This window comes from Anolis carolinensis, chromosome 4, assembly GCF_035594765.1.
Source record: "Anolis carolinensis isolate JA03-04 chromosome 4, rAnoCar3.1.pri, whole genome shotgun sequence".
NCBI lineage: Eukaryota > Metazoa > Chordata > Lepidosauria > Squamata > Dactyloidae > Anolis > Anolis carolinensis.
Genome location: NC_085844.1, coordinates 246,247,651 through 246,271,543, shown reverse-complemented (window position 1 = coordinate 246,271,543; position 23,893 = coordinate 246,247,651). Strand labels below are relative to the sequence as shown.

The 23,893-nt window shown below is 44.0% G+C and overlaps 1 protein-coding gene across 1 annotated transcript; it reads right to left on the bottom strand.

Moving 5' to 3' along the window:
- Positions 1–192: 192 nt before the first annotated feature.
- LOC134298545 (uncharacterized) lies at positions 193–2,164 on the bottom strand. The gene is made up of 2 exons (XM_062979083.1): positions 1,650–2,164; positions 193–1,394 (listed from the first exon to the last, which is right to left on the bottom strand). The coding sequence occupies exons 1-2, from the start codon at positions 2,162–2,164 to the stop codon at positions 899–901; spliced, it is 1,011 nt and encodes a 336-aa protein (XP_062835153.1). The 3' UTR covers positions 193–898.
- Between the last annotated feature and the right edge of the window lie 21,729 nt (positions 2,165–23,893).

The following is a 23,893-nucleotide window of genomic DNA, read 5'->3' as shown; positions in this document are numbered from 1 at the left end:
ACGATTAGAAATTCATACAACAGTGAGTCATGAGAGTGTCCAAGTACATAGAATATGAAAATTCATGGATACATGAGGAAAAAGAGTTCATCTGTGATGGGAGGAATTCGTAGAGGTGGCATGGGGAAGAGGCACATGTGGGTTGCAGTCTTTGGAAGTATAGGATTTCATAAGTCCAGGGGTAGGTCTGGGGAAGAGTGTTCTTCTCCTTCATAAAATCATGAAAAGTATGAATGAAACGTGGAGGGCATCCGTCCGGGCACCCCCTGGCAGCTGCAGAGAGGGTAAGGGTACTTGGAGAACTATGTTTCCCCAGCGAGAGAGCGATCCCCCATCCCTAGTTCACAGAAAGGGGCTAGGGATCTCTTAAACCCATTCCGCGGGGAGAGGAAAGTCCGGGATAAGGCAGCAGTTTAGCTTGAAAGGAGCCGTCGGTCCCGTTTGACAGTCAGCTGTTGAGGTGCCGAAAACCGGACCGATTCCGGTTCTGCTGGTTGTCTTCGAGTCAGGAGCCTTAGAAAGGGTTAGGTCTAAAAGAGGAGCGTTCTAGGGGTAATTTTGATAGAGATATGAGCCGATTTATATCGACCGCCATGTTAATCTATGGCGGAGAAATCTCAGCCGGAGTTAAAGGGACGAGAGAGAGAGAGATTTCATGCAAAGGAAGGAGTCAGAGAAAAGATACAAAATAACCAGATAGAGAGTGTTATTGTTAAAATAAATGCTACTTTTATTGGGGGATTTTGTTACTTAGTTCAGGGAAGGGGAAAGTGAAGAAAAAAAGTCTTTTAATAATAGTCTGCTGCGGTCCCGCTTCGTTCCTTTTGTTGAGCAATCTGCGGAACTCTCCGCTGGGTTTTTTTTTTTTAATTTAATTTAAAAGCCGGGGTTTCGGTCATCATATTCCCCACTCGGTAAGGGCGGGGCGAAGTGGGAGGAGCCCATTTCGCCCCTGCCCTACCGCATAAGTATTATAACCTCTCAGCGGCAGCATGGCCATCTGCTGAGAGGGGTTCGAATGGTTCTTTTTGCGACAAATTTGGAACAGAGCGGGCAAATGCGACCAGCAGCAGCTTATTATTAGAAGGAAAAGGATTACAGCTAGAAAGAGGAGAAAACCTTTCCTCAACCAGTCTAAAGAAGGGAGCCAGTCGGTCAGAAAACTAAGGTCGAATCCAGTCGTCTCCTTAATTCCTGAGGCCAAATCATTCAAACCCTCGATGGATTTATGAATCATAGGAGTCTGGTCTGTCAAATTAAAGCAGCACATGTGCCTTACACTCTCACAGCCATAGTGGTTTTTCAATAGGAGGAAATCAATAGCTGCCCTGTTATCTAATACAGCCTCCCGCAGCTCATGCATTTCCTTTGCCACTGATGCCAAGGCTTGAGAGGTATAATTGATGTTTTTGACCAGAGCGCAGGCCAGATGCTTTATGGCCCTATAATTCATGGCTGAGGCCACTCCAGGAGTGAACAATGCAGCCGCCACAAATTGTGGGATGCCTTTTAGTACCACTGAGGGGTCACAATTTGGATCCAAGTTTTGAATGGATCTTGCCTTCCGACCCAAAGAGTGTGCCAGTTCTAAGTCGTTCTTGGAAGGCATAAAAAGAGACAGCCTACCCAAGGCACAATTCCCCATGGAGGTATTGGCAGGTAGATAACCATAGGCTGTCTGTCCACACAGGAAAAACCATCCTGGGGGCAGGACCAAATGGGCATTCAGATGAGACAGTTTTTCTATATGTGTGCAATTTAGAGAGTTGTCAATGGGAAGCTGATGGCACTCACCGATGCAGGTGGGTATTTGAAAACAATTTTCTGCTTGAGGAACATGAGCAAGGCGGATGGTAGCCATGCCGGGCAACTTGTCCATGGAAACTCTTCCCCAGTTAGAGAGATCTCTGTAAGACATATCCTTTGGGATGTCTTGGAACATGGTATAATTTCTAAAAATTTCCAGAGGTTCTGGAATGCCAATTAAACAGGTGGAAAACAGGTCTGTGGCGGAGGCCCCACTGGACAGGCAAAAATCTGAGACATTTAAGGCTTTTGTGGCCAACTGTTGCCAGAAGTTTACTTTAGAAGAAAGCCATTCATACAACACCGGGCTAGAGCTGGCAGGGAGAGTCAGAGAAAAAATGAGAATTAGGGTTAGCATTTTCTAGGGTTAGTACGCTGGACAGCTCCCCGCGGGGAAAGATAGAGAAAGAACAGGGAGAGAAAAATAGAGTGAAAATTAGAACTCACGGCTCCTGATTCAGCACGCTGGATAGCTCCCAGTGGAACCGCGGCGTTAGTTCTTCCGAGCGGGGGGGGTTGAAGTGAGGGCCGATTTGACAGCTGTCAAAGTGAGCTGTCAAATGTTTGTAGGTCCAAATGGGGGTGTTCCCGTGGTGCTAGAGGGATGGGATTTGGAGGGGTCCTCGGAGGGGGTCTTGTGCTTCCGTCTCTGACGTTTGGTCTTTCTCCGGACCTCGGGAGGGTGTGGGTCAGGACAGCTTGCGGGCGGCGGGCCCTGAGGAGGTGTTTTCCGGAACAACACCTTCAGGTCGTCTCCCGGCTCAGCAGTCCACAGGTCTTTGTCTTCCTCACCGCTGGTGGGGGCTGGTTCTGGTTCAGGAGCACCTTTGATGGATCCTGGCATGGATTCCAGCACCTTGCAAGCGATGCAGGAGGTCAGGAGGGCTTCGAGGAGGTTGTGATGCCATCTTCACCAGGCGCCTCCTAGTGTCCACAGCCAGGTCCAGCCCTCCCACCCGGGAGGAGGTCCGAGGGGTAGAGAATGCCTCAAGACAGCAAAGAAAAGAGATCACGTGCCCCATCCCCACTCCCCTTCCCCCAAGACCCTAAGTGTGGAGGGTTAATTTTATAAGGAAGAAAAAAGAGGAAAAAAAATGGGAAATAAATCATTCATACCTTCTGGGACATTTTCAATACTGAAGGTTCCTCTGGCACCCTCGCAACCATGTTAGGGCTCCCCACTCGCGCCTGACCCAGCGACCAACAGCGTGGGTCCTGTTTGTGGCTCCACGGGGACGCACCTTTAGCCTCTGCCGCCTCTTCTCAGGTGAGGGGGGGTCGCCCTTACCTGCCAGCCTTCTCCTGGTCTCGTGGGGGTGCCCTTTCCTCCCTGCATTAGAAGGGGGATGTTCTTCTGCTCAGGGTCAGCCTTACGACCCCTGCCAGGGGTTGGAGCCAGCTGGTGGGTGGGGGCCTCATCACCGTGATGGCACCCCACTGGTTGCTCTTGCCTTATTTGAGCTGGGTTTCTCAGAGTCCCTTTTTAGCCACAGGAGCGGATGATGGTCCTGGTAGTCCAGGTCGGAGTGGGGTGCCTTCCATGTGGGGTGCCAGGATTCCCATTCTACAATTCCCAACGGTCCCTTTTATACTGAGAGAGTGTTAGTAAAACCCCTAACCCATTGTATACACAGTCATTCAAGAGATAGCAAACAAGAGGGAGAGAGAGAAACAGAGAGGATAGCTCAAGGAAGAAAATCATGAGGAAAAGGAACAAAACTTGGTTCCCCACATTTAAAGGACAGACAAAGCTCCAATGTCAAGGCAACAAACAAAGAATACTACTCAGAGAACAGGGAAGCCCCAGGCAGGACTCAGCCAGTCTCTGAAGATGGAAGGTTTTCCAAAGATACACAATATCCCCCAGAGAGAGGGGGGGGCTGAGAGGGAGATTCAAAAAGGGGAGGGGTTTTGCAGGGTTGCCCAAAGGGATTGGGTGGAGAAAAAAGAAAAAGGGAAAGGAGTTTTTGAGGACACAGGATCCTTTAGTTTGAGCAAATTTCAAGGTGTGACCTGATGATTTGGAAAGAATGCCAGATCAAAGGTCCCACTTACAAATTGTAACCAACAAAAATGCAAATTGACAGTCTAAAAATTTATGTTCCTCTGGGATCTTTGGGGAGTTTCTGGAGTTTTTGGGTAAAGTTTTGAAAGCAAGCAGAAAAGAAGAGGGGAAAAAAAAGGGGGATTGAACTGTGACTCAAAAAAAATTCAGAAGCAGATTGCTTTGAAAAGGAGGGAGAGAGGGGAAAATAATTCTTTGGAGAACTATTGACCCAATATTCAGGCTTCAGATAAAACAGAGGATGGCAATGGATATCTTATGGTCTCTGAACAGTCAATTCCTCCTTCCCCTGCCTCATCCCCCCCAGGGCCCCTCCTTTCCCCCTGTTCCTCTGGCCAAAAAGGACGAGCGAGAGGAAGAGAGGGAGAGATTAAGGGAGGGGGGCTGCAAGGGGGAAGAAGTCTTGGGGTGGAATGGAAAAAAAGGCTTAGAGGGATTCGGTTGGGGGGGGTGGAGAGGGAATAGGAGGTTGGGAAACGGAGGGGAGATGGGGCTGAGAGAAAACAGGGGGCTGGGAAACGGAGGGGGGACGGGGTGAAATGGCAGGGAGTTGGGAGAGTGAGTCTGGGAGAGTGGGATCCCGGGAAGCAGAGGTTCCCTTGAAGGGTCGATTTGGGGGTTCTGGGTCGGTGCAAGACTCAGAACAGGGGGGAGAAAGCAGGGGATGAGGTGGGGCGAGGGATGGGGGTTGGGATTGGTAAGGTGGGGCAAGCAAATGTCTCCAGAAGTTCCTCTTCTGGTGGAGGCGGGAGGGGAAGTAGGTCTAGAGGGGAGCTTCTGAGGAGGGTAGGTTTTGAGCCCACGTCCCTGCATGGGAAGACTTGGACCCCCTCCCCCCTTCCACTCTCCCTCTGGCTTAAGGCCATGAACATCGCAGCATAAGCAAGTTGGGACCACTTGCCCTCCCCTGGCGAGTCACCTTAGGTCAACACTCCGAATTCGGCGACTCGAGCAAGGGGGGGGGCAAGCTGTTCCCCCTTCAAGGGCCACAAGGGGCCACTTATGTGCTCTGAGTTAGCCCAACCTGGCCTGCACCATGTTTTTGATGCAAAGCCCACCCCAATTGGCCAGGACCTTGCCCAATGGAGAATCCCTGGGGATGTCTGCTGGGGTGGGACACCCTAGACGTGCTGAACAAACACCCATTCTTGGCTCAACCCCTGCCCAGTACCTGACAGTTAACGGAGTAACGACTCACCCAACCGGCTAGGTGCCGCTCGTCCTTCCGAGAGTTCCCTTCACCAAGACTGAATGGCTGGCGTCCGTGGAATCCGCAGGTGCCCCGGGAACACAACCGTTCCCCTACCCCGCGATTCTTGGACCTGTAATCTTACAAGCCAGACTGTTCTCACACGCCCCCCGGGCGCCAGATGTTCCCGCGTTTCACCAGGAATTTGTTACCGAGCCCTGATCCGAAGTGCAATACCTCCAGGGCTCCGCCCACCTGGGTCTCAACAACGGGGCCGGTTCCCTTTTATTTTTACAGGGCGTCCCCTGTTTCACGTTGGCGCCTTTCCTTCGAGGAGCTAAAAATCTGCTTCCTCCTATCTGGCTCCTTTGTTCAGTACCCTGAATCAGATCTGGAGAGAGAAAGGGACTGCCAGAGAAATTTGGATGTGAAATGAGGTCAAATTGTTGGTCGGAGGGCCCTCCTTGCAGCCGTTTCTCTCCCCAACCTGTTCCAGAATATCTGGACCAAGGTCGCCGCTTGGAATTTTAGCCTAGAAATTGATCTTTGGAACTTCCAAGCAAGTCCCTTCGTGGTCGCCAAATTATGTTGTCGACCGCACTTTGGGGGATCGGGCCCTTAAGGAGAGACCCGACCCGGTCCTGAGGGAACGGACCTTGGCGAAGCCAAAAGGAGAATATAAGCCGCAATACAACCTGAAGCCTGAAATGAAGAAGGTCCGCCAAGTTGAAGGAAAATCCGCCAAGGAGTTTTTATTGAGCAATTCAGCTGAAAAGGACGCTAATAGCGATCATTCAATCTACTAGCGTAACATATGTTTCAAATAAAGCCATATTTATACAATGTTTCGGTCTGACAGCCCTTTGAATTTCCCGCCCCGCTTCCCTGCCCATCAGATCGCGGATAGGCTGAGAGTTTGAACGAGGCGGGCTTTCGTTTCCCGCCTTGCTCTGCTGGCCCAATGGGAAGCCGCTTTTGTCCCCACTCGGGCCAATCAGAGAGGAGGAGGAGCTATTGAAACAATGTGGTGACCGGACAGGAAATATCAGATTAATCCTGGCCCGGCCGATTTCTAAAGGAATTAATGGCACCCATCAAGGGTGTCCGGGGTCCTGTCACGTTTACAGATTTTAGATATGCCTTGGGGTGTCAGACGGGAAGTGGTGATGGGTGGTGATGAGCCGTCATTGACGGGCCCCACAGGGTGCCTTCCAGCGGCGTCCTGGCCTGGGATATGACAATGTTTGCCTTGGGGGCGAGTCACCTTTTGGAATTTGGTGACTCTAAACCCTATATTGTCCATGCGATCGGAATGAGATTGGATTAAACTGTGGCAGATTATCCTTTTGTTTTTGGGAAGGGAGGTCTGGGTCATAGGGCTAAGGTTCACGTTGGGGTCATAATATTTCCCATTTGATTTCATGATTTGGCAATTATATGGGATAGAATGAAAATTAAAATAAAGTTGGAACATAAACCCAGCTGGGAAAAACACATATTTTCCGGGGATCCCAAAGAGTATAAATACATATAGGCAGATAGGTAGATTTCAAGGAGGAAAGGGAGAATCCATAGAGGGGGGGTTACATTGCACAAAGGGGAACCATGAATGATATAAGCAATAGAAAACATTTGATAAGGACGAAGTTCACAACATCTGGGGAACCCGATATGGAAATTCATAAGAGTGGAGTTCTAGCAGCATAATTTCACAATCCATGAAGTTAGCCCAACGATTAGAAATTCATACAACAGTGAGTCATGAGAGTGTCCAAGTACATAGAATATGAAAATTCATGGATACATGAGGAAAAAGAGTTCATCTGTGATGGGAGGAATTCGTAGAGGTGGCATGGGGAAGAGGCACATGTGGGTTGCAGTCTTTGGAAGTATAGGATTTCATAAGTCCAGGGGTAGGTCTGGGGAAGAGTGTTCTTCTCCTTCATAAAATCATGAAAAGTATGAATGAAACGTGGAGGGCATCCGTCCGGGCACCCCCTGGCAGCTGCAGAGAGGGTAAGGGTACTTGGAGAACTATGTTTCCCCAGCGAGAGAGCGATCCCCCATCCCTAGTTCACAGAAAGGGGCTAGGGATCTCTTAAACCCATTCCGCGGGGAGAGGAAAGTCCGGGATAAGGCAGCAGTTTAGCTTGAAAGGAGCCGTCGGTCCCGTTTGACAGTCAGCTGTTGAGGTGCCGAAAACCGGACCGATTCCGGTTCTGCTGGTTGTCTTCGAGTCAGGAGCCTTAGAAAGGGTTAGGTCTAAAAGAGGAGCGTTCTAGGGGTAATTTTGATAGAGATATGAGCCGATTTATATCGACCGCCATGTTAATCTATGGCGGAGAAATCTCAGCCGGAGTTAAAGGGACGAGAGAGAGAGAGATTTCATGCAAAGGAAGGAGTCAGAGAAAAGATACAAAATAACCAGATAGAGAGTGTTATTGTTAAAATAAATGCTACTTTTATTGGGGGATTTTGTTACTTAGTTCAGGGAAGGGGAAAGTGAAGAAAAAAGGTCTTTTAATAATAGTCTGCTGCGGTCCCGCTTCGTTCCTTTTGTTGAGCAATCTGCGGAACTCTCCGCTGGGTTTTTTTTTTTAAATTTAATTTAAAAGCCGGGGTTTCGGTCATCATATTCAAGTCATTTCCATATTATGGCAACCTTAAAGCGAACCCAACAAGAGCGTTTCTTGGAAAGATTTGTTCAGAGCAGGTTTGCCTTTGCCTACCTTCAAGGCTGGGAGATTGTGATTGTTGGGTTGTTTAAAATTCAGACTAAAACCTGGAACTGTGTCACTAACACCAGAGCCACCAGCTAACATTACTTAGTCCAGATGTTACTTCTTTAGAAATTTAAGCACATATTTAAGAGCGAAGTTTAAGGCCATTTTTTGTCCCTTTAATTCAGGGCAAAATTGTGGTTTAGCTTTGGGCAAGAGGAAAATCTCTGGCTTGGGTAGGAGAACATTAGCATGCTATACATTTCAAGGATTAATTGATTTGCTGCTGCAATTTGCAAGACAGGGGGAGATCTATGTACTTGCTTAGTTAGTTTCCTCCTTGCCTTGACTAATACAGTATTATATCACCAGGACTCACCCTCCACTCTGCGCTGCATCCACCTTTTGGCTAGAAACAAGGAGACTAGATTCAATGTTCTTTATTCCATTTTCCTAAATAAGTAAGAAGTAAAGAAATGCTCAAATGACTGTCTTTTTGACTATCCTGGTCTAAGGTCTGTGTCTTTCACAAAACAACCCTGGTTTTGGTGATAAGTTATGAAAATATGAGTTGAGTGACTTGGTAGAAAAGGCTGGACTGGATGGCCCTTGTGGTCTTGTCCAACTCTAGGTTACTCTGATTTGCAGAATAAAGAAGGCCTTTTATGAGATGGTCTGCTGAGACAGCCCATGATTACTCCCCTCCCACTCTCAGTGTTGTTCTTCAATACTATGAGAATCCTGCACACATTTGCAAGTGGGAGTAAATGAAACAGTGCAGTTGTATGCCTTTGAATTGTTTCTAACTGATGGTGACCATAATGTTGGGCTTTTTTCCTTGACAAGGCTTTATTCAGGGGTTGCCATTGCCTTCTTATGAGGCTGAGAGAATGTGACTTGCCCCAAGATGCACAATAGGTTCCCAATCAAACCATCAAATTATGCTGCTCATTGTAAAAAGGTTTCCCCTGATATTAAGTCCAGTCATGTCTGACTCTGGGGGTTGGTGCTCATCTCCATTTCTAAGCCGAAGAGCCGGCGTTGTCCGTAGACACCTCCAAGGTCATGTGGCCGGCATGACTGCATGGAGAACCGTTACCTTCCCGATGGAGTGGTACCTATTGATCTACTCACATTGGCATGTTTTCGAACTGCTAGGTTGGCAGAAGCTGGAGCTAACAGCAGGTGCTCACTCCGCTCCCGGGATTTGAACCTGGGACCTTTCGGTCTGAAAGTTCAGCAGCTCAGTGCTTTAACACACTTCGCCATCGGGGCTCCCTTAGATATATACAGGACCTAAATATTAAAGTCTGGGTCCTCCAGGCCATAATAAAACAGATTGTCTTGAAGTGGCAGTTACTAATAACAACAAACCCTGAACAAGGCACCTTGCATTTCTGGTTGGAGCTGGGGATTCTGGGATTTGTCCCAATCTCTTCTTATGATCTAAGAAGATCAATATGCACTCAGACAAAATAGATGAAGAGAAAGATGCTAAAAACACAAACAATTGGACAAACCAAAATGTTATCTTTGGCTTTCTCTGAACAGATCCAATGTTTTAGGCTGCTCCCATTTACTGATTTCACACTGGAAAAATGCTCGCTGGTGACACTCCTTAAACTGTTCTGCAGAGAAATCTCTCACCCCTTTTATGAGATAGAAATGACTATGGATTTCTCAGGGAAATTATCCGCCTTCAAGTCTCAGTTTCCAGGAGATTGGCTTTGCTCTTTGCTGAAGGCTTTTCTTGAATTGGGTCACTAAGTTCCTCACGGAAAAGCCAGGCTCTGGCTGCCCATCCAACAATCATCCAGAGGGAACGTCCCTGCTGCTGTCACAGTGCTGCAGCTGCAGAATATCCCTGACTTTTGTATCTTTTTAGTGTTTAGCTAGGTTTCTTTTATATGTTGCAAATGCCTTGGATCCTGAAATGAGGAGAAGGTGAGAATGAAAACAACAGCACAGTCAGCCTTTCACATTCAATGGGGTTAGGGCAGGTATGGACAAACGTTGGCCCTCCAGGCATTTTGGACTTTCATATAAACCTTTAAAAATAAATAAAATAATGATTTAAGTCTCATAGGTTGTTTCCAACATATGACAATGCCAAGGTAAACATATTACATGGTTTATTAAAAGCGGTGTTCCCTTTGTCTTCTTTTGAGGCTGAGAGAATGTGATTTGCCCAAGGTTTCCATGGTCAGGTGGGAATTTGGACTTTGATGTCCAGAATCATACTACTATATCACTCTGTAACTGCAATAAAGGAGGCCTGATGATGATGATGATGATTCCTTGCTGTGTCAAATCTGTTAGAGATCTGCTTAGACCAGGGGCACTTAAACTTTTTAAGTGGAGGGCCGATTCACAGTCCCTCAGACTGCTGGGGGGTCGTACTAGGATGAAATAGTAAAAAATATTAGGATTGGTGTTGTTGTGTGCGTTTAAGTCATTTCAGTTTAGGACAGAGGCCAGGTAAATGACCTTGGAGGGCTGCATCTGGCCCATGGGCCTTAGCTTGGTGATCCTTGATCTAGACGATTTCATAAGACCATAGGTAAGCAAAGAGACCTCCAAAGACCATCTAGATGGTCTCATAAGACCATAGGTAAGCGAATCTAGATGGTCTTACAAGACCATAGGTAAGCAAAGAGACCTCCAAAGACCATCTAGATGGTCTCATAAGAACATAGGTAAGGAAAGGGACCCTCAAAGGCCATATAGATGATCTCATAAGGCCATCAGAAGACCATAGATAAGGAAAGGGACCCTCAGAGACCATCTAGATGGTTTCATAAGACCATAGGTAAGGAAAGGGGTTCCCAAAGACCATCTAGACAGTTTCATAGGACCATAGGTAAGGAAAGTGACCTCCAAAAGCCATCTAGTTGGTCTCATAAGGCTGTAGCTAAGCAAAGAGACCTTCAAAGACCATCTAGACAATCTCATAAGACCATAGATAAGCAAAGACCAGGTAGACTTAGGTCAACCCTGAGTCTAAAGTTTAGGGCAGGGGCCAGGTCAATGACCTTGGAGGGACGCATCTGGCCCACGGGCCTTCATTTGGGGACCCCTGGCTTAGACTCTCCCACCTTTGGGTCATTCTTCTTTCTACAGAACTCCATGCTGCCTGGTACTAATCCATTTGAACCAGTCTGTTTCATTTGAACCCAACCTTATCTTTGACCTTCCAGATGTGTAGATAAATGCCCTTTTCTTTTTGCAAAGATGGGTGGGAGCAAGGGATGGCTTTTCATGGGAAAGGCTGCCTCCCACATGGATAGAGATGGGGAAACAGGAGAACAGGTCTGTGTTTGTGGAACAGCCACGAATCAGCCATTTCCCTTCCAAACAGCAGGGAACTTTCAAATGCAATACAATGCCATCTCCATTCGCAGTGCACCTTCTCAGCTGGGAGAACAACACGGCCACCCAGAGACGTGTCCTCTAAAACATCCATCAAACAGGCAGCAGGAAAATCCCAGCCTGACCCCATTCTATTCCTCTAAAAAGACGCATTTCCCGTCCCTCCAGAAGAGGAAAGCCCTGGCCTCGCAGGTGCATGGGAGGATGCAGCGTGATGCAAGCAAAGAAACAACAGAAATACGTTCACAGGAAAGAGGGAAGGAAGGAGGGAGGGATGTTAGGGCAAGGACCTGGTTCATAGAGTCACCAAGTCATGAAGTTGGAAGGAGCCTCATGGGCCTTGGAGTCCAACCCTGTCCTTACTTCAGGACCCTAGTCACTGTCTAGTTGTTGTTTTTTTGAGCCATCCAGAGAAGAATATCCTTGAATGCATATTTATATGTATTTTTATATGAATGTTTTAATGTAATTAATTTAGATTGAATTGAAATGTATTTTGAATTGTGTTTGAATATAAGTGTTTATATTGGCCCCTGGTGGTGGCGCAGTGTGTTAAAGTGCTGAGCTGCTGAACTTGCAGACCGAAAGGTCGCAGGTTCAAATCCCGGGAGCGGAATGAGCGCCCGCTGTTAGCCCCAACTCCTGCCAACCTAGCAGTTTGAAAACATGCCAATGTGAGTAGATAAATAGGTACCGCTCCGGCAGGAAGTTAACAGCGGTCCATGCAGTCATGCCAGCCACATGACCTTGGAGGTGTCTATGGACAACGCCGGCTCTTCGGCTTAGAAATGGAGATGAGCACCAACCCCCAGAATCGATCACAACTGGACTTAACGTCAGGGGAAAACCTTTACCTTTACCTTATATTGTAAGCCGCCCTGAGTCCCCTTTGTGGGTGAGGATGGGGTAGAAATGTTGTAATAAATAATAAATAAGAAGACCCCCTTGCTTGGGAAATCATTTTTTTTCCATGTCAGGAGTGACTTGAGAAACTGCAAGTCGCTTCTGGTGTGAGAGAATTGGCCGTCTGCAAGGACGTTGCCCAGGGGACGCCTAGATTTTTTTACCATCCTTGTGGAAGGCTTCTCTCATGTCCCTGCATGGAGCTGGAGCTGATAGAGGGAGCTCATCCGCGCTCTCCCCGGGTTGGATTCGAACCTGGCAGCCTTCAGGTCAGCAACCCAACCTTCAAGTCACAAGGCTTTAACCCACTACGCCACCAGTGGGTTAAATCAAACATACTTAAAACTGGGACCCCCACGGCCATCCAGTCCAACCCCCTGCTTTGTGGGAATATACAGTAAAGCATGCTTGACAGATGGCCATCCAGTCTCTGTTTAGAAATCTCTAGAGAAGGAGATACCACTACCTCCCCAGGCAGTAGCATATTCATGTAGACAATTTCAACAGAAAGGAGGAAATCATGAAAAATTAACAAAATCTGGCTACCAGTATTAAAAAAATCTCCAAAATCAGAACAGTAAATAAAGAGCAGCATTCAAAAAAAGAAAAAAAGAAAAAAAAAGAATTCCAGACAGGAATCAATCAGGGGCAGCTAATGACTCTGAACAAAGGATTCCCCCAGGCCAGGATGCGAGGCTGGGAAGGCCACTAAATGCTAACAAAGGTGATTAATCACAACATTCACACTGGCCTCCAACAGACAAGAGTTCTTTCCCCCCACCCAGGAACTTCCACAAATATATAAACCTTCCTCGCTTAGTTTCTCCATACCTCACAACCTCTGAGGATGCCTGCCATAGATGTGGGCAAAACGTCAGGAGAGAATACTTCTGGAACATGGCCATACAGCCCGGAAAATATACAACAACCCAGCATATTCCACTTCTGAACAGCTCTTCCCATCAGGAAGTTCTTCCTAATCTATCTTTTCTTGTAGCGATTTTCCTGCTTCTGGACAGGGGGTTGGACTGGATGGCCCACAAGGTCTCTTCCAGTTCTATGACAATGCTCTGTGTTTTAGTCTCTGGAGTAGTAGAAAACAAGTCCTTCCCTCACAAGTGTGGGGTTGGGGAATCCCTTCTGAGTTCTCCTAGATTTGAAATGAGGTATCTCTCATGTTGAATATGAAACTCAGCATGGATTCAGCCCCTTGGAGAAGATTCTTGAAAGTTCAGATGGTAACCAGGAATGGATTCACCATCCCATTGATGTGCCATCCATCACTGATGCTTCAAGGAGTGAGTTCTTTATCTATTGTATTTACGAACATACATGTATCTCTTCCCGCAGTGAAGGTAACATCCAATAAAATCCCTTTAACCAATTTTAAATAGCAAAAAAAAAAAATCTGAATCTATTAAAAATGTAAACAGTTTAAAAGAAGACTTTTTAAATCCAGTTAAATCAGTTTAATTGATGTAAGCTAAAGTGATATAGCATTAGACTATGGCTCTAGAAACCACGTTTTGAATTCCTGTTTGGCAGTGAAAGGGGAAAACACAGGAGGCAACCTCCCCTCTGAACAAATCTTGCCAAGGAAGCCATATGATAGATAGCTTCACCTTAGGGTTGCATTAGGCCAGAAACAACTGGAAAGCACACAACAAAACATGTCCTTAATGTTTTTGTATGTCTCTTAATGATCAAATGATTAATGCTTTTAAAACTTTTGCATTCTGTTTTCATGAGATTGTAAGACACTTTGGATCCTGTGTTGGGATAAAGGTGGAATATAATAATAATAATAATAATTTTTAAAAAATCAGAAACCTCTCAAAGCACAGCAGACAAAAAACCAGTACAAGAAAACCGCACTACAAACTAGAGCTGACAGCTGGCACAACAAAGCATTGCATGGAAAATTCCTTGACAAAATTGAAGGAAAAGCTGATAAGGAGAAGACCTGGCTCTGGCTCACGAATGGGACCCTGAAGAAGGAGACAGAAGGCCTGATCCTTGCAGCCCAGGAGCAAGCCATCAGAACAAATGCAATTAAGGCCAAGATCGAAAAATCAGTTGATGATCCAAAATGCAGGCTGTGCAAGGAAGCTGACTAAACCATTGATCATATCCTCAGCTGCTGTAAGAAAATCGCACAGACAGACTACAAACAGAGGCACAACTATGTGGCCCAAATAATTCATTGGAACTTATGCCTCAAGTACCACCTCCCAGCAGTAAAGAACTGGTGGGACCACAAATCTGCAAAGATAATGGAAAATGAACACATAAAGATACTGTGGGACTTTCAAACCAGACTGACAAAGTTCTGGAACACAACACACCAGACATCACAGTTGTGGGAAAGAAAAAGGTTTGGATGATTGATGTTGCCATCCCAGGTGACAGTCGCATTGACGAAAAACAACAGGAAAAACTCAGCCGCTATCAGGACCTCAAGATTGAACTTCAAAGACTCTGGCAGAAACCAGTGCAGGTGGTCCCAATGTGATCGGCACATTGGGTGCTGTGGCAAAAGATCGCAGCTGGCATTTGAAAACAATGGAAATTGACAAAATTACGATCTGCCAACTGCAAAAGGCCACCCTACTGGGATCTGCGCACATCATCTGAAAATACTTCACATAGTCCTTAAATGCTTGGGAAGTGTCCGACTTGTGATTTTGTGATACAAAATCCAGCATATCTATCTTGTTTGCTGTATCATAAAATATTATTATTATTATTAATAATAATAATAATAATAATAATAATAATAATAATAATAATAATAATGTATAACCCCCTGTCTCCCTGAAGGGACTCGGGGCCATCAAAGAGCTGTCTCAAATCCTATAATAGAAACACTGGGATATAAAATAGATAGATAAATAGGTATGGAGCACAAGTTTGTTGATGGCACATTTTGTTCAGTCCAAATCTAAGTCAAGCTTTCCTTGGTAGCACAAAAGTGGAGATAGGGGAACATGGTTGCCCTCCTCCTCCCCTTCCAAGTTTTCTTTTTCTTTTCTGGGACAAATGGTTTCCATTTTGAGCAAAAGGTGGCCTGATTGTTTGCTGCTTTTAGCAGATCTCTGGGTGGGTTTTTATCAGATCACAGGTTTTCCTGAGGAAGGAAGGGTGAGCCTGAGTCACCCAAAGGAGGAAGCGCACTTCTCTCGCTATGACAGTCTGGGCGGATCGTCAAGGGATGCGATGAGTGGCCGGCTTCTGGTGTCGTGGGCCAAGGAGCAGCCAGGGCTCCTGTGTTTTCCCCTTTCAACTCCTTGCCAAGGACAATAAAAGCATCAGAGGAACTCAAAAGGTGAAGCCGACCCAGATGCTTCTCATGTAGTCTGCTAGGAAAACCATTTCAGATAGGAAGGACAGTTCTTGAGTCATTTAAGGACTATTTTTGGATCAATTAAATTCAAGAGCAGGCATGGGCAAACTTGGGCCCTCCAGGTGTTTTGGACTTCAACTCCCACAATTACTATCCATGCTTATGGGGGAAATGGCCTCTATAGGAATGTGCTACCCTGTTTCCCCTAAAATAAGATATCCCCAGAAAATATGACCTAGTAGAGGTTTTGCTGAATTGCTAAATATAAGGCCTCCCCCGAAAGTAAGACCTAGCAACATTTAGCCTTTGTAAGCCGCATCGAGTCCTTCTGGAGATGCTAGCAGGGTACAAATAAAGTTTAATAATAATAATAATAATAATAATAATAATAATTAATAATAATTTTTGTTTGGAAGCATGCCCGCCAGACAGAACACCAGAGTATGCGGGATTGGTAAATGTACATACTATAGAGTGTTGTACATGGAAATAATGGTAATAACAAGAAATTCTTGATAGGATTCACAGTTTGTCTGGTTATGCTGGTTTGTGATGACAACTACTGTACAGTATATAATGTTCATTTTTTTGTTCAAAAATAAATGTGAATTCTTCTTCATGGAAAAATAAGACATCTCCTGAAAATAAGACCTAGCGCAACTTTGGGAGCAAAAATAAACATAAGACACTGTCTTATTTTCGGGGAAACACGGTAGGTCATTTAGGTGGTTCTATGGTATACTTCCCACAGAAAATACCTCGAGGAAGGGACAATCTTGTTTTTTGCCGCATTAAAGAGTAGGATAAGGGGTCCCTGGTGGCGCAGTGTGTTAAAGGGCTGAGCTGCTGAACTTGTGGACCAAAAGATCCCAGGTTCAAATCCCGGGAGTGGAATGAGCGCCCGCTGTTAGCCCCAGCTCCTGCCAACCTAGCAGTTCGAAAACATGCAAATGTGAGTAGATCAATAGGTACCGCTCCGGCGGGGAGGTAACGGCGCTCCATGCTGTCATGCCGGTCACAGGACCTTGGAGGTGTCTATGGACAACGCCAGCTCTTCGGCTTAGAAATGGAGATGAACATCAACCCCCAGAGTCGGTCACGACTGGACTTAACGTCAGGGGAAACCTTTACCTTTTACCTAAAGAGTAGGATAGGGAGCAATGGATTCAAATGACAAGAAAATATATTGTCAGAGCATTTGCAGCGCAGCAGTAGTTGGATGGAAGCAGTGGAACGCAGAACGAAGAGACACTCAGAGACGTTGATAAAACTATTTACAAAGTTTTACTGTATGCAGCAGTAATCAACACAAACAGACTTGCAGATGACAGACGAACACAGGACTGCTCTGTTCTCCAACAGAACTTGACTTGAACTCTAGGCAGATGGAACTCAACTGAACAGAACTGAACTGATGCAATCGTTATGCACACTCCCTAGTTCCAGCTACACATCAAGGTCATCATAGCTTCTTGGCAATTAACTCTTTCCACATTATGGTACATTCTGGATGATGCAATCGGTTGCAATACAAGCATGGCAGAAATTGCATTTAAACACTATCAGCACACAAATCCCACATTAACATATATTCCACCTAAATATTAGGAAGAGCTTCCTGATGATAAGAGCTGTTTGACAGTAGAATATGCTGGTTGGGAGTATATTGGAATAACCTTCTCTGGAGGTTTTTAACTCAGAGGCTGTCTGAAGTGCTTTGATTGCATTTTCCAGCATGGCGGGGGTTGGACTAGATGGCCTTTGGGGTCCCTTCTAACTCTACGATTCCATTATATGATTCTATCCCCACTTGGAAGTGCCCAACATACATCGAAACTGCCCAGTGTGTATTGGAGCGCATTTGTCCAGATATGCATCTTCACATTTCACTACCGTGTTCCCCCAAAAATAAGACAGTGTCTTATATTAATTTTTGCTCCTGAAGATGTGATAGGTCTTATTTTCAGGGGATATCTTATTTTTCCATGAAGAATTCACATTTATTGTTGAACAAAAAATGAACATTTATTATATACTGTACAGTAGTTGTCATCACAAACCAGCATAACCAGACAAACTGTGAATCTTATCAATAATTCCTTGTTACTACTATTATTTTCACGTACAATATTCTACGGTATGTACATTTACCAATCCTGCATGTTCTGGTGTTCTGTTTGGTGGACATCCTTCCAAACAAAAGCTTTGCTAGGTCTTACTTTCAGGGGAGGCCTTATATTTAGCAATTCAGCAAAACCTCTACTGTGTCTTATTTTCAGGGGATGTCTTATTTTCGGGGAAACAGGGTAGCAGAGTTTTGTTGAGCCTCTGCAGTGTGGCTTAGGATTCATAAAGCTGTGTGACAAAGATAGTGGTGTCGAATTTTAGCCATTGTTTGGATTTTTTTCCAGGCCAGACCTGTTTTTCAGTGTAATTCCCCCTGGGACATTCTCTCTGAGCTGCCAGAGAAACAGCATTGTTCTCTCTCTCTCTCTCTCTCTCTCTCGTCCCACCCACAGCATAATTAGAGAGAAGGAGGGAAGGAAGAAGGAGGAAAAGGGAGAGAGAGAGAGAGAGAGCAATGACATGGATGGTGAATTGAGGACAGATGGTTTCCCATGTCCATAGGTGGGATGAGCATGGGAGTCATTCACATGAAATAAGCAAGCACCTTTACAAGAAAATGGAAAGCAACAGATATCCTCTAGCAGCAGCAGATAAATCCATCAGAGAGACAGGTTCATGCCCCTCTCAGAGAATTACCGTATATACTCAAGTATAAGCCGACCCGAATATAAGCCGAGGCACCTAATTTTACCACAAAAAAACTGGGAAAACATTGACTCCAGTATAAGCCGAGGGTGGTAAATTTCAGAAATAAAAACAGATACCAATAAAATTACATTAATTGAGGCATCAGTAGGTTAAATGTTTTTAAATATTTACATAAAGCTCAAATTTAAGATAAGACTGTCCAACTCTGATCAAATCATTATTCTCATCTTCTTCAATGTAAATGTGCTTATTTATTTATTGATTGATTTATTTTATTTACAGCATTTATATTCCGCCCTTCTCACCCCGAAGGGGACTCAGGGCGGATCACATTACACATATAGGCAAACATTCAATGCCTTTTAACATAGAACAAAGACAAACAAACATAGGCTCTGAGTGGGGCTCGAACTCATGACCTCCTGGTCAGAGTGATTCATTGCAGTTAATTGCACTGGCTTGCTCTCCCACCTGCACCACAGCCCGGGCCTTATGTATCCTTATGTATCCTTTTAATAATAATAGAGTAAAATAATACATGTAATAAAAATAATAATAAATACAGAAAAAAATACAAGTAATAATAAATAGAGTAAAATAATAAATGCAATAATAATAATAAGATCAGAGTGAAATAATAAATGTATTATTAATAATAAAAATAGAGTAAAATAAATGTAATAGTAGCAACAATAATAGAGAAAAATAATAAATGTAATACAGTAGAGTCTCACTTATCCAACATAAACAGGTTGGAAGAATTGGATAAGCGAATATATGTTGGATAATAAGGAGGGATTAAGGAAAAGCCTATTACACATCAAATTAGGTTATGATTTTACAAATTAAGCACCAAAACATCATGTTATACAACAAATTTGATAGAAAAAGTAGTTCAGTATGCAGTAATGCTATGTAGTAATTACTGTATTTACAAATTTAGCACCAAAATATTACAATGTATTGAAAACATTGACTACAAAAATGTGTTGGATAATCCAGAATGTTGGATAAGCGAGTGTTGGATAAATGAGACTCTACTGTAATAATTAATAGAGTAAAATAATAAATGCAATAATAATAATAATAATAAGAAGAAGAAGATCAGAGTGAAATAATAAATGTATTAATAATAATAAAAATAGAGTAAAATAAATGTAATAGTAGCAACAATAATAGAGAAAAATAATAAATGTAATAATACCAATAGTAATAGAGAAAAAAATGTACCATATATTCTCAAGTATAAGCCGACCCAAATATAAACCAACCAGGATCCTCACCCGAGTATAAGCCGAGGGGGGCTTTTTCAGTCTTAAAAAAAGGCTGAAAAAGTAGGCTTATACTTGAGTAAATACAGTAAATACAATGGTTTTGCTAATGGCTCTCTCCCAGATATTAGGAACATGAGCCCTGCCATGTTTTATTTTATTTGCATTTCTGAAATATTTGTATTCAACATCATGGATAAATGTGTACTGGATGATGGATCTTCCCATACTTTTAACCATGTTTGCATTTGCTTGTCTGTAGGGGGTGATGGGGTATAGGCCACATTCTCCCATTAGCTTGGAATTATTTATCTTCTGCTGGTAGATTTATGGACAGCTGTAGAGGGAGCAAAGAACTGCCAGCAGCTGCATCATCATTCTTGTGAGAGAATTGGTACCAAGAGGGAGGAGGGACAAATCCAGGGATGTTTGGATTAATTGGAGAATGGGGCCAAAGCCCTTGTAACGAGGAAGAAATTCACTAATTGACAAATGGAGATGAAGCCCTGGTAAAAACTGGATTGCTTTACCTATAAATATAATCCTTGAGTCCTAACAGATCAACTCTTTTTTCTAGACTTTTGAGAGCATCCTTTTTCTAAACTAGGATTTATAAATCCTATTAGGGTCACCATAAGTCAGGAATGACTTTGAATGCACAAAAACAACAAGCACTATTCTGCTGTCTCAACTTTGAAGCTGGAAGGGAAATTACCAATAAATGCCAGGTGCTATATACTATGTTTTACAGGAATTAACTGGCAATATGACGTCTGGATATTCTTTGCCAAAGAAAACCATATGAAATCCATGGGATGTGTGTGTATACCCTGTTTCCCTGAAAATAAGACAGTGTCTTATATTCATTTTTGCTCCCAAAGTTGCGCTAGGTCATATTTTCAGGGGATGTATTATTTTTCCATGAAGAAGAATTTACATTTATTGTTGAACAAAAAATGAACATTTATTATATACTGTACACTGTCATCACAAACCAGCATAACCAGAATCCTATCAAGAATTTCTTGTTACCACCATTATTTCCATGTACAACAATCTATGTACCTTTACTGATCCTGCATGCTCTGGTGTTCTGTTCGATGGGCATGCTTCCAAACAATAACTTTACTAGATCTTACTTTCGGGGGAGGCCTTATATTTAGCAATTCAGCAAAACCTCTACTAGGTCTTACTTTATGGGGATGTCTTATTTTCAGGGAAACAGGGTACCTCCTTGAGACACACACACACACACACACACACACACACACACACACACACATGGCATTAGAAGAATTCTCCTTGTAGAACTCTCTTCCAGCATCACATTTCAAATGTTTTGCCTTGATGTCTCAGCAGTCTCCTCTATCCAGTTTTCACAGTCTAGTAACTGGAAATGTCTTGGATGATTCTGACTTTGGTATCTGTGGATAATTTACCTACCAATACAGCCTTCAGGGCAACACCTGATAATTAAAATTAAAAAAATATAGCCCTTGCTCGTTGTTGACCTAAGCAACCTGAAAGATAGTTGCATCTATCAAGTAGGAAATTTAGGTACCATTTATATGTGGGGAGGCTAATTTACGACACCATAAAAAATCACCCAGCTGCTGTTGGAATGAGGAAGTTGCCGTCACAGTGGATGATGAAGCAGCTGCTCCCCCTGTGGCTGGAATCAAGCATACCCTCAGAAAGCAGGAATCTAGAGAAGGTTTAAATTGCCTCTGTGTCTGTCTCTGTCTCTGTCTCTGTTCTATGTTATATGGCATTGAATGTTTGCCTTATATGTATATAATGTGATCCGCCCTGAGGCCCCTTCGGGGTGAGAAGGGCGGAATATAAATACTGTAAATAAACAAACAAACAAACATGTGGCCTACAAGGTTTACCTTTGCTCACTTCTACTCCGGAATAACGAAAAAGAGACATGCCCTCTCATGCTGTCTGTGCACCACATGTTGCATCATCCTGAATGCTAGAATACAGCAGAAAGGAAGAAGAAGAAGAAGAGAGATTTGACTCCTAATTTTTGATCCATACTGGAAATAACAACCTTCCTCTCTTTTCCCTCCCAGTGAACTTCCTACAAAGAGTTAAACTTCCTTTAGAAGGATGGAGATGAGGTGCAAACTTTCCCCTTTTGCTGGGTCAGGACGGAGCAGAGGAGCGGAGGCAGTCGGCTGAATCCGCTGGTCACCTCCAGGCCTTGAAATTAATAGGCTTAGAGGGGGATGTTCCCTAGGAGTTTATTTATGAGAATTGGCCTTTGCTGCATCCTCCAAATGCACTAGGAGAAGAAAAGAGGAGGAGTGGCCCAGTCCATTTCATTAGGTTTTTCCCTGACCTTGATGTTGGCATATTAGTTTCAAAACAGCCAGCCAGGCAAAAATGACACAATTACTCCCTCGGCTGCTGCCTTTTCAAAGATGTGAAATTGTATTTTTTTAATGAAGACAATGATTTGTTAAAGAGGAGAGGTGGAAGGTGGGATGCTACATTGAGGAAAGAAAGTGGAACTTATCTCAGAGTTATATTTGTTGCTGTTAGCTGCCTTCAAGTCAACTTGTAATGAAAGACTCCAAGTCAATCTCCAACGAGAGATTCCTGAGATCTTGCGCACTCAGGGAAGCGGTGGCTTCACTAGAGTTACTAGCTGGGTAGATGCAGGGAATGTCCTTGATGTAGCATATCTAGATTTCAGTAAGGCCTTCAACAAGATCCGGCAAACAGACTAGTCAAATGTGCTAGGCAAAACTACGGTTAGGTGGATCTGTAATTGGTTAAGCGAACGAACCTAATGGGTGATTCTCCCCAATGCTTCCTCTTCATCCTGGAAAGAAGTGACGAGTGGAGTGCCATAAGCAGGGTTCTGTCCTGGGCTTGGTTTTGTTCAACATCTTTGTTAATGACTTAGATGAAAGGTTAGAAGTTTGGGAGAGATAGCCAATACTTCAGAAGACAGGAGCAGAATTCAAAATGATTTTAACCGATTAGAGAGATGGGCCAAAACTAACAAAATGAAGTTCAACAGGGACAAATACAAGATACTATGATTCTATGATTCTACTCCACTTAGGCAGAAAAAAAACAAAATGCAAAGATACAGAATAGGGGACAATGCCTGGCTCGACAGCAGGATGTGTGAAAAAGATCTTGGAGTCCTCCTGGGGAGGAAGGTGAACATGAGCCAACAATGTCATGCGACAGCTAAAAAAGCCAATACAATTTTGGCCAGCATAAATAGAAGTATAGTGTCTAGATCCAAGGAAGTCATGCTGCCCCTCTACTTTGCCTTGGTCAGACTGCACCTGGAATTAGACTGTGTCCAATTCTGGGCAACACAATTGAAGTTGACAGGCTGGAATGTATCCAGAGAAGGGTGATTAAAATTATCAAGGGTCTGGAGAACAAGCCCTATGAGGAGCGGCTTCAAGAGCTGGGCATGTTTAGCCAGCAGAAGAGAAGGCTGAGAGGAGACATGTTAGCCATGTGTGTGAGGGGAAGTCATAGGGAGGAGGGAGCAAGCTTGTTTTCTGCTGCCCTGGAGACTAGGACACAATGGAACAATGGCTTCAAACTACAGGAAAGGAGATTCCACCTGAACATTAGGAAGAACTTCCAAATTGTTCAGCAGTGGAACTCTCTGCCCCAGTGTGTGGTGGAGGCTCCTTCTTTGGAGGCTTTTAAGCAAAGACTGGATGGCCATCTGTGGGGAATGCTTTGAATGTGATTTTCCTGCTTCTTGGAGGGGTTGGACACATCCACCTGGGATGTGGTCTTCCTGTTTTCCTGGTGGTCCTCCACCTTTCCAAGTATTATTGGGTTTTTTTTCTAGGGAGTCCTGCCTTCTCATGATCAGACCAAAGTACAACAGCCTCAGTTTAGTCCTTTTGGTGTCTAGAGAGAGTCCAGGCCTGATTTGTTCTCGGACTAATTTATTTGCCTTTTTATGTCCACAATATTCAAAGATCTCTTTTCCAACACACATTTCAAATAAATTGATTTTCTTTCTATTAGCTTTCTTCACTGTTCAATATTCACATCCAGACCTAGAAACAGGGAATACAATGACATGGAACATGCTAACTTTAGTATCCAGCTATATATCTTGACATTTCACAATCCTTTCTAACTCCTTTATAGCTGCCCTTTCAAGTCCTAGTCTTCTTCTGATTTCTTGGCTGCAGTTGTGTAGTAGTTGTGCAATGCTACCTATGGGGTATTTTTTGCAACTAAATAAGTATTGGACACTCTTACACAACTGGATAAAATGGGCACCAATATGGCATGCACATCAGTGTGTAATGATACTGTAAACAGTACTTAGTGCTTGTATCCAAAACATGCATAACTCCAGTGTGAAATGGTGCAAAGATTCAGTCTTAGATAGAAGGGAACTTGAACCCTGACATGTGCACCAGCATTGTGTGGTTAAATAAACTGCTATAT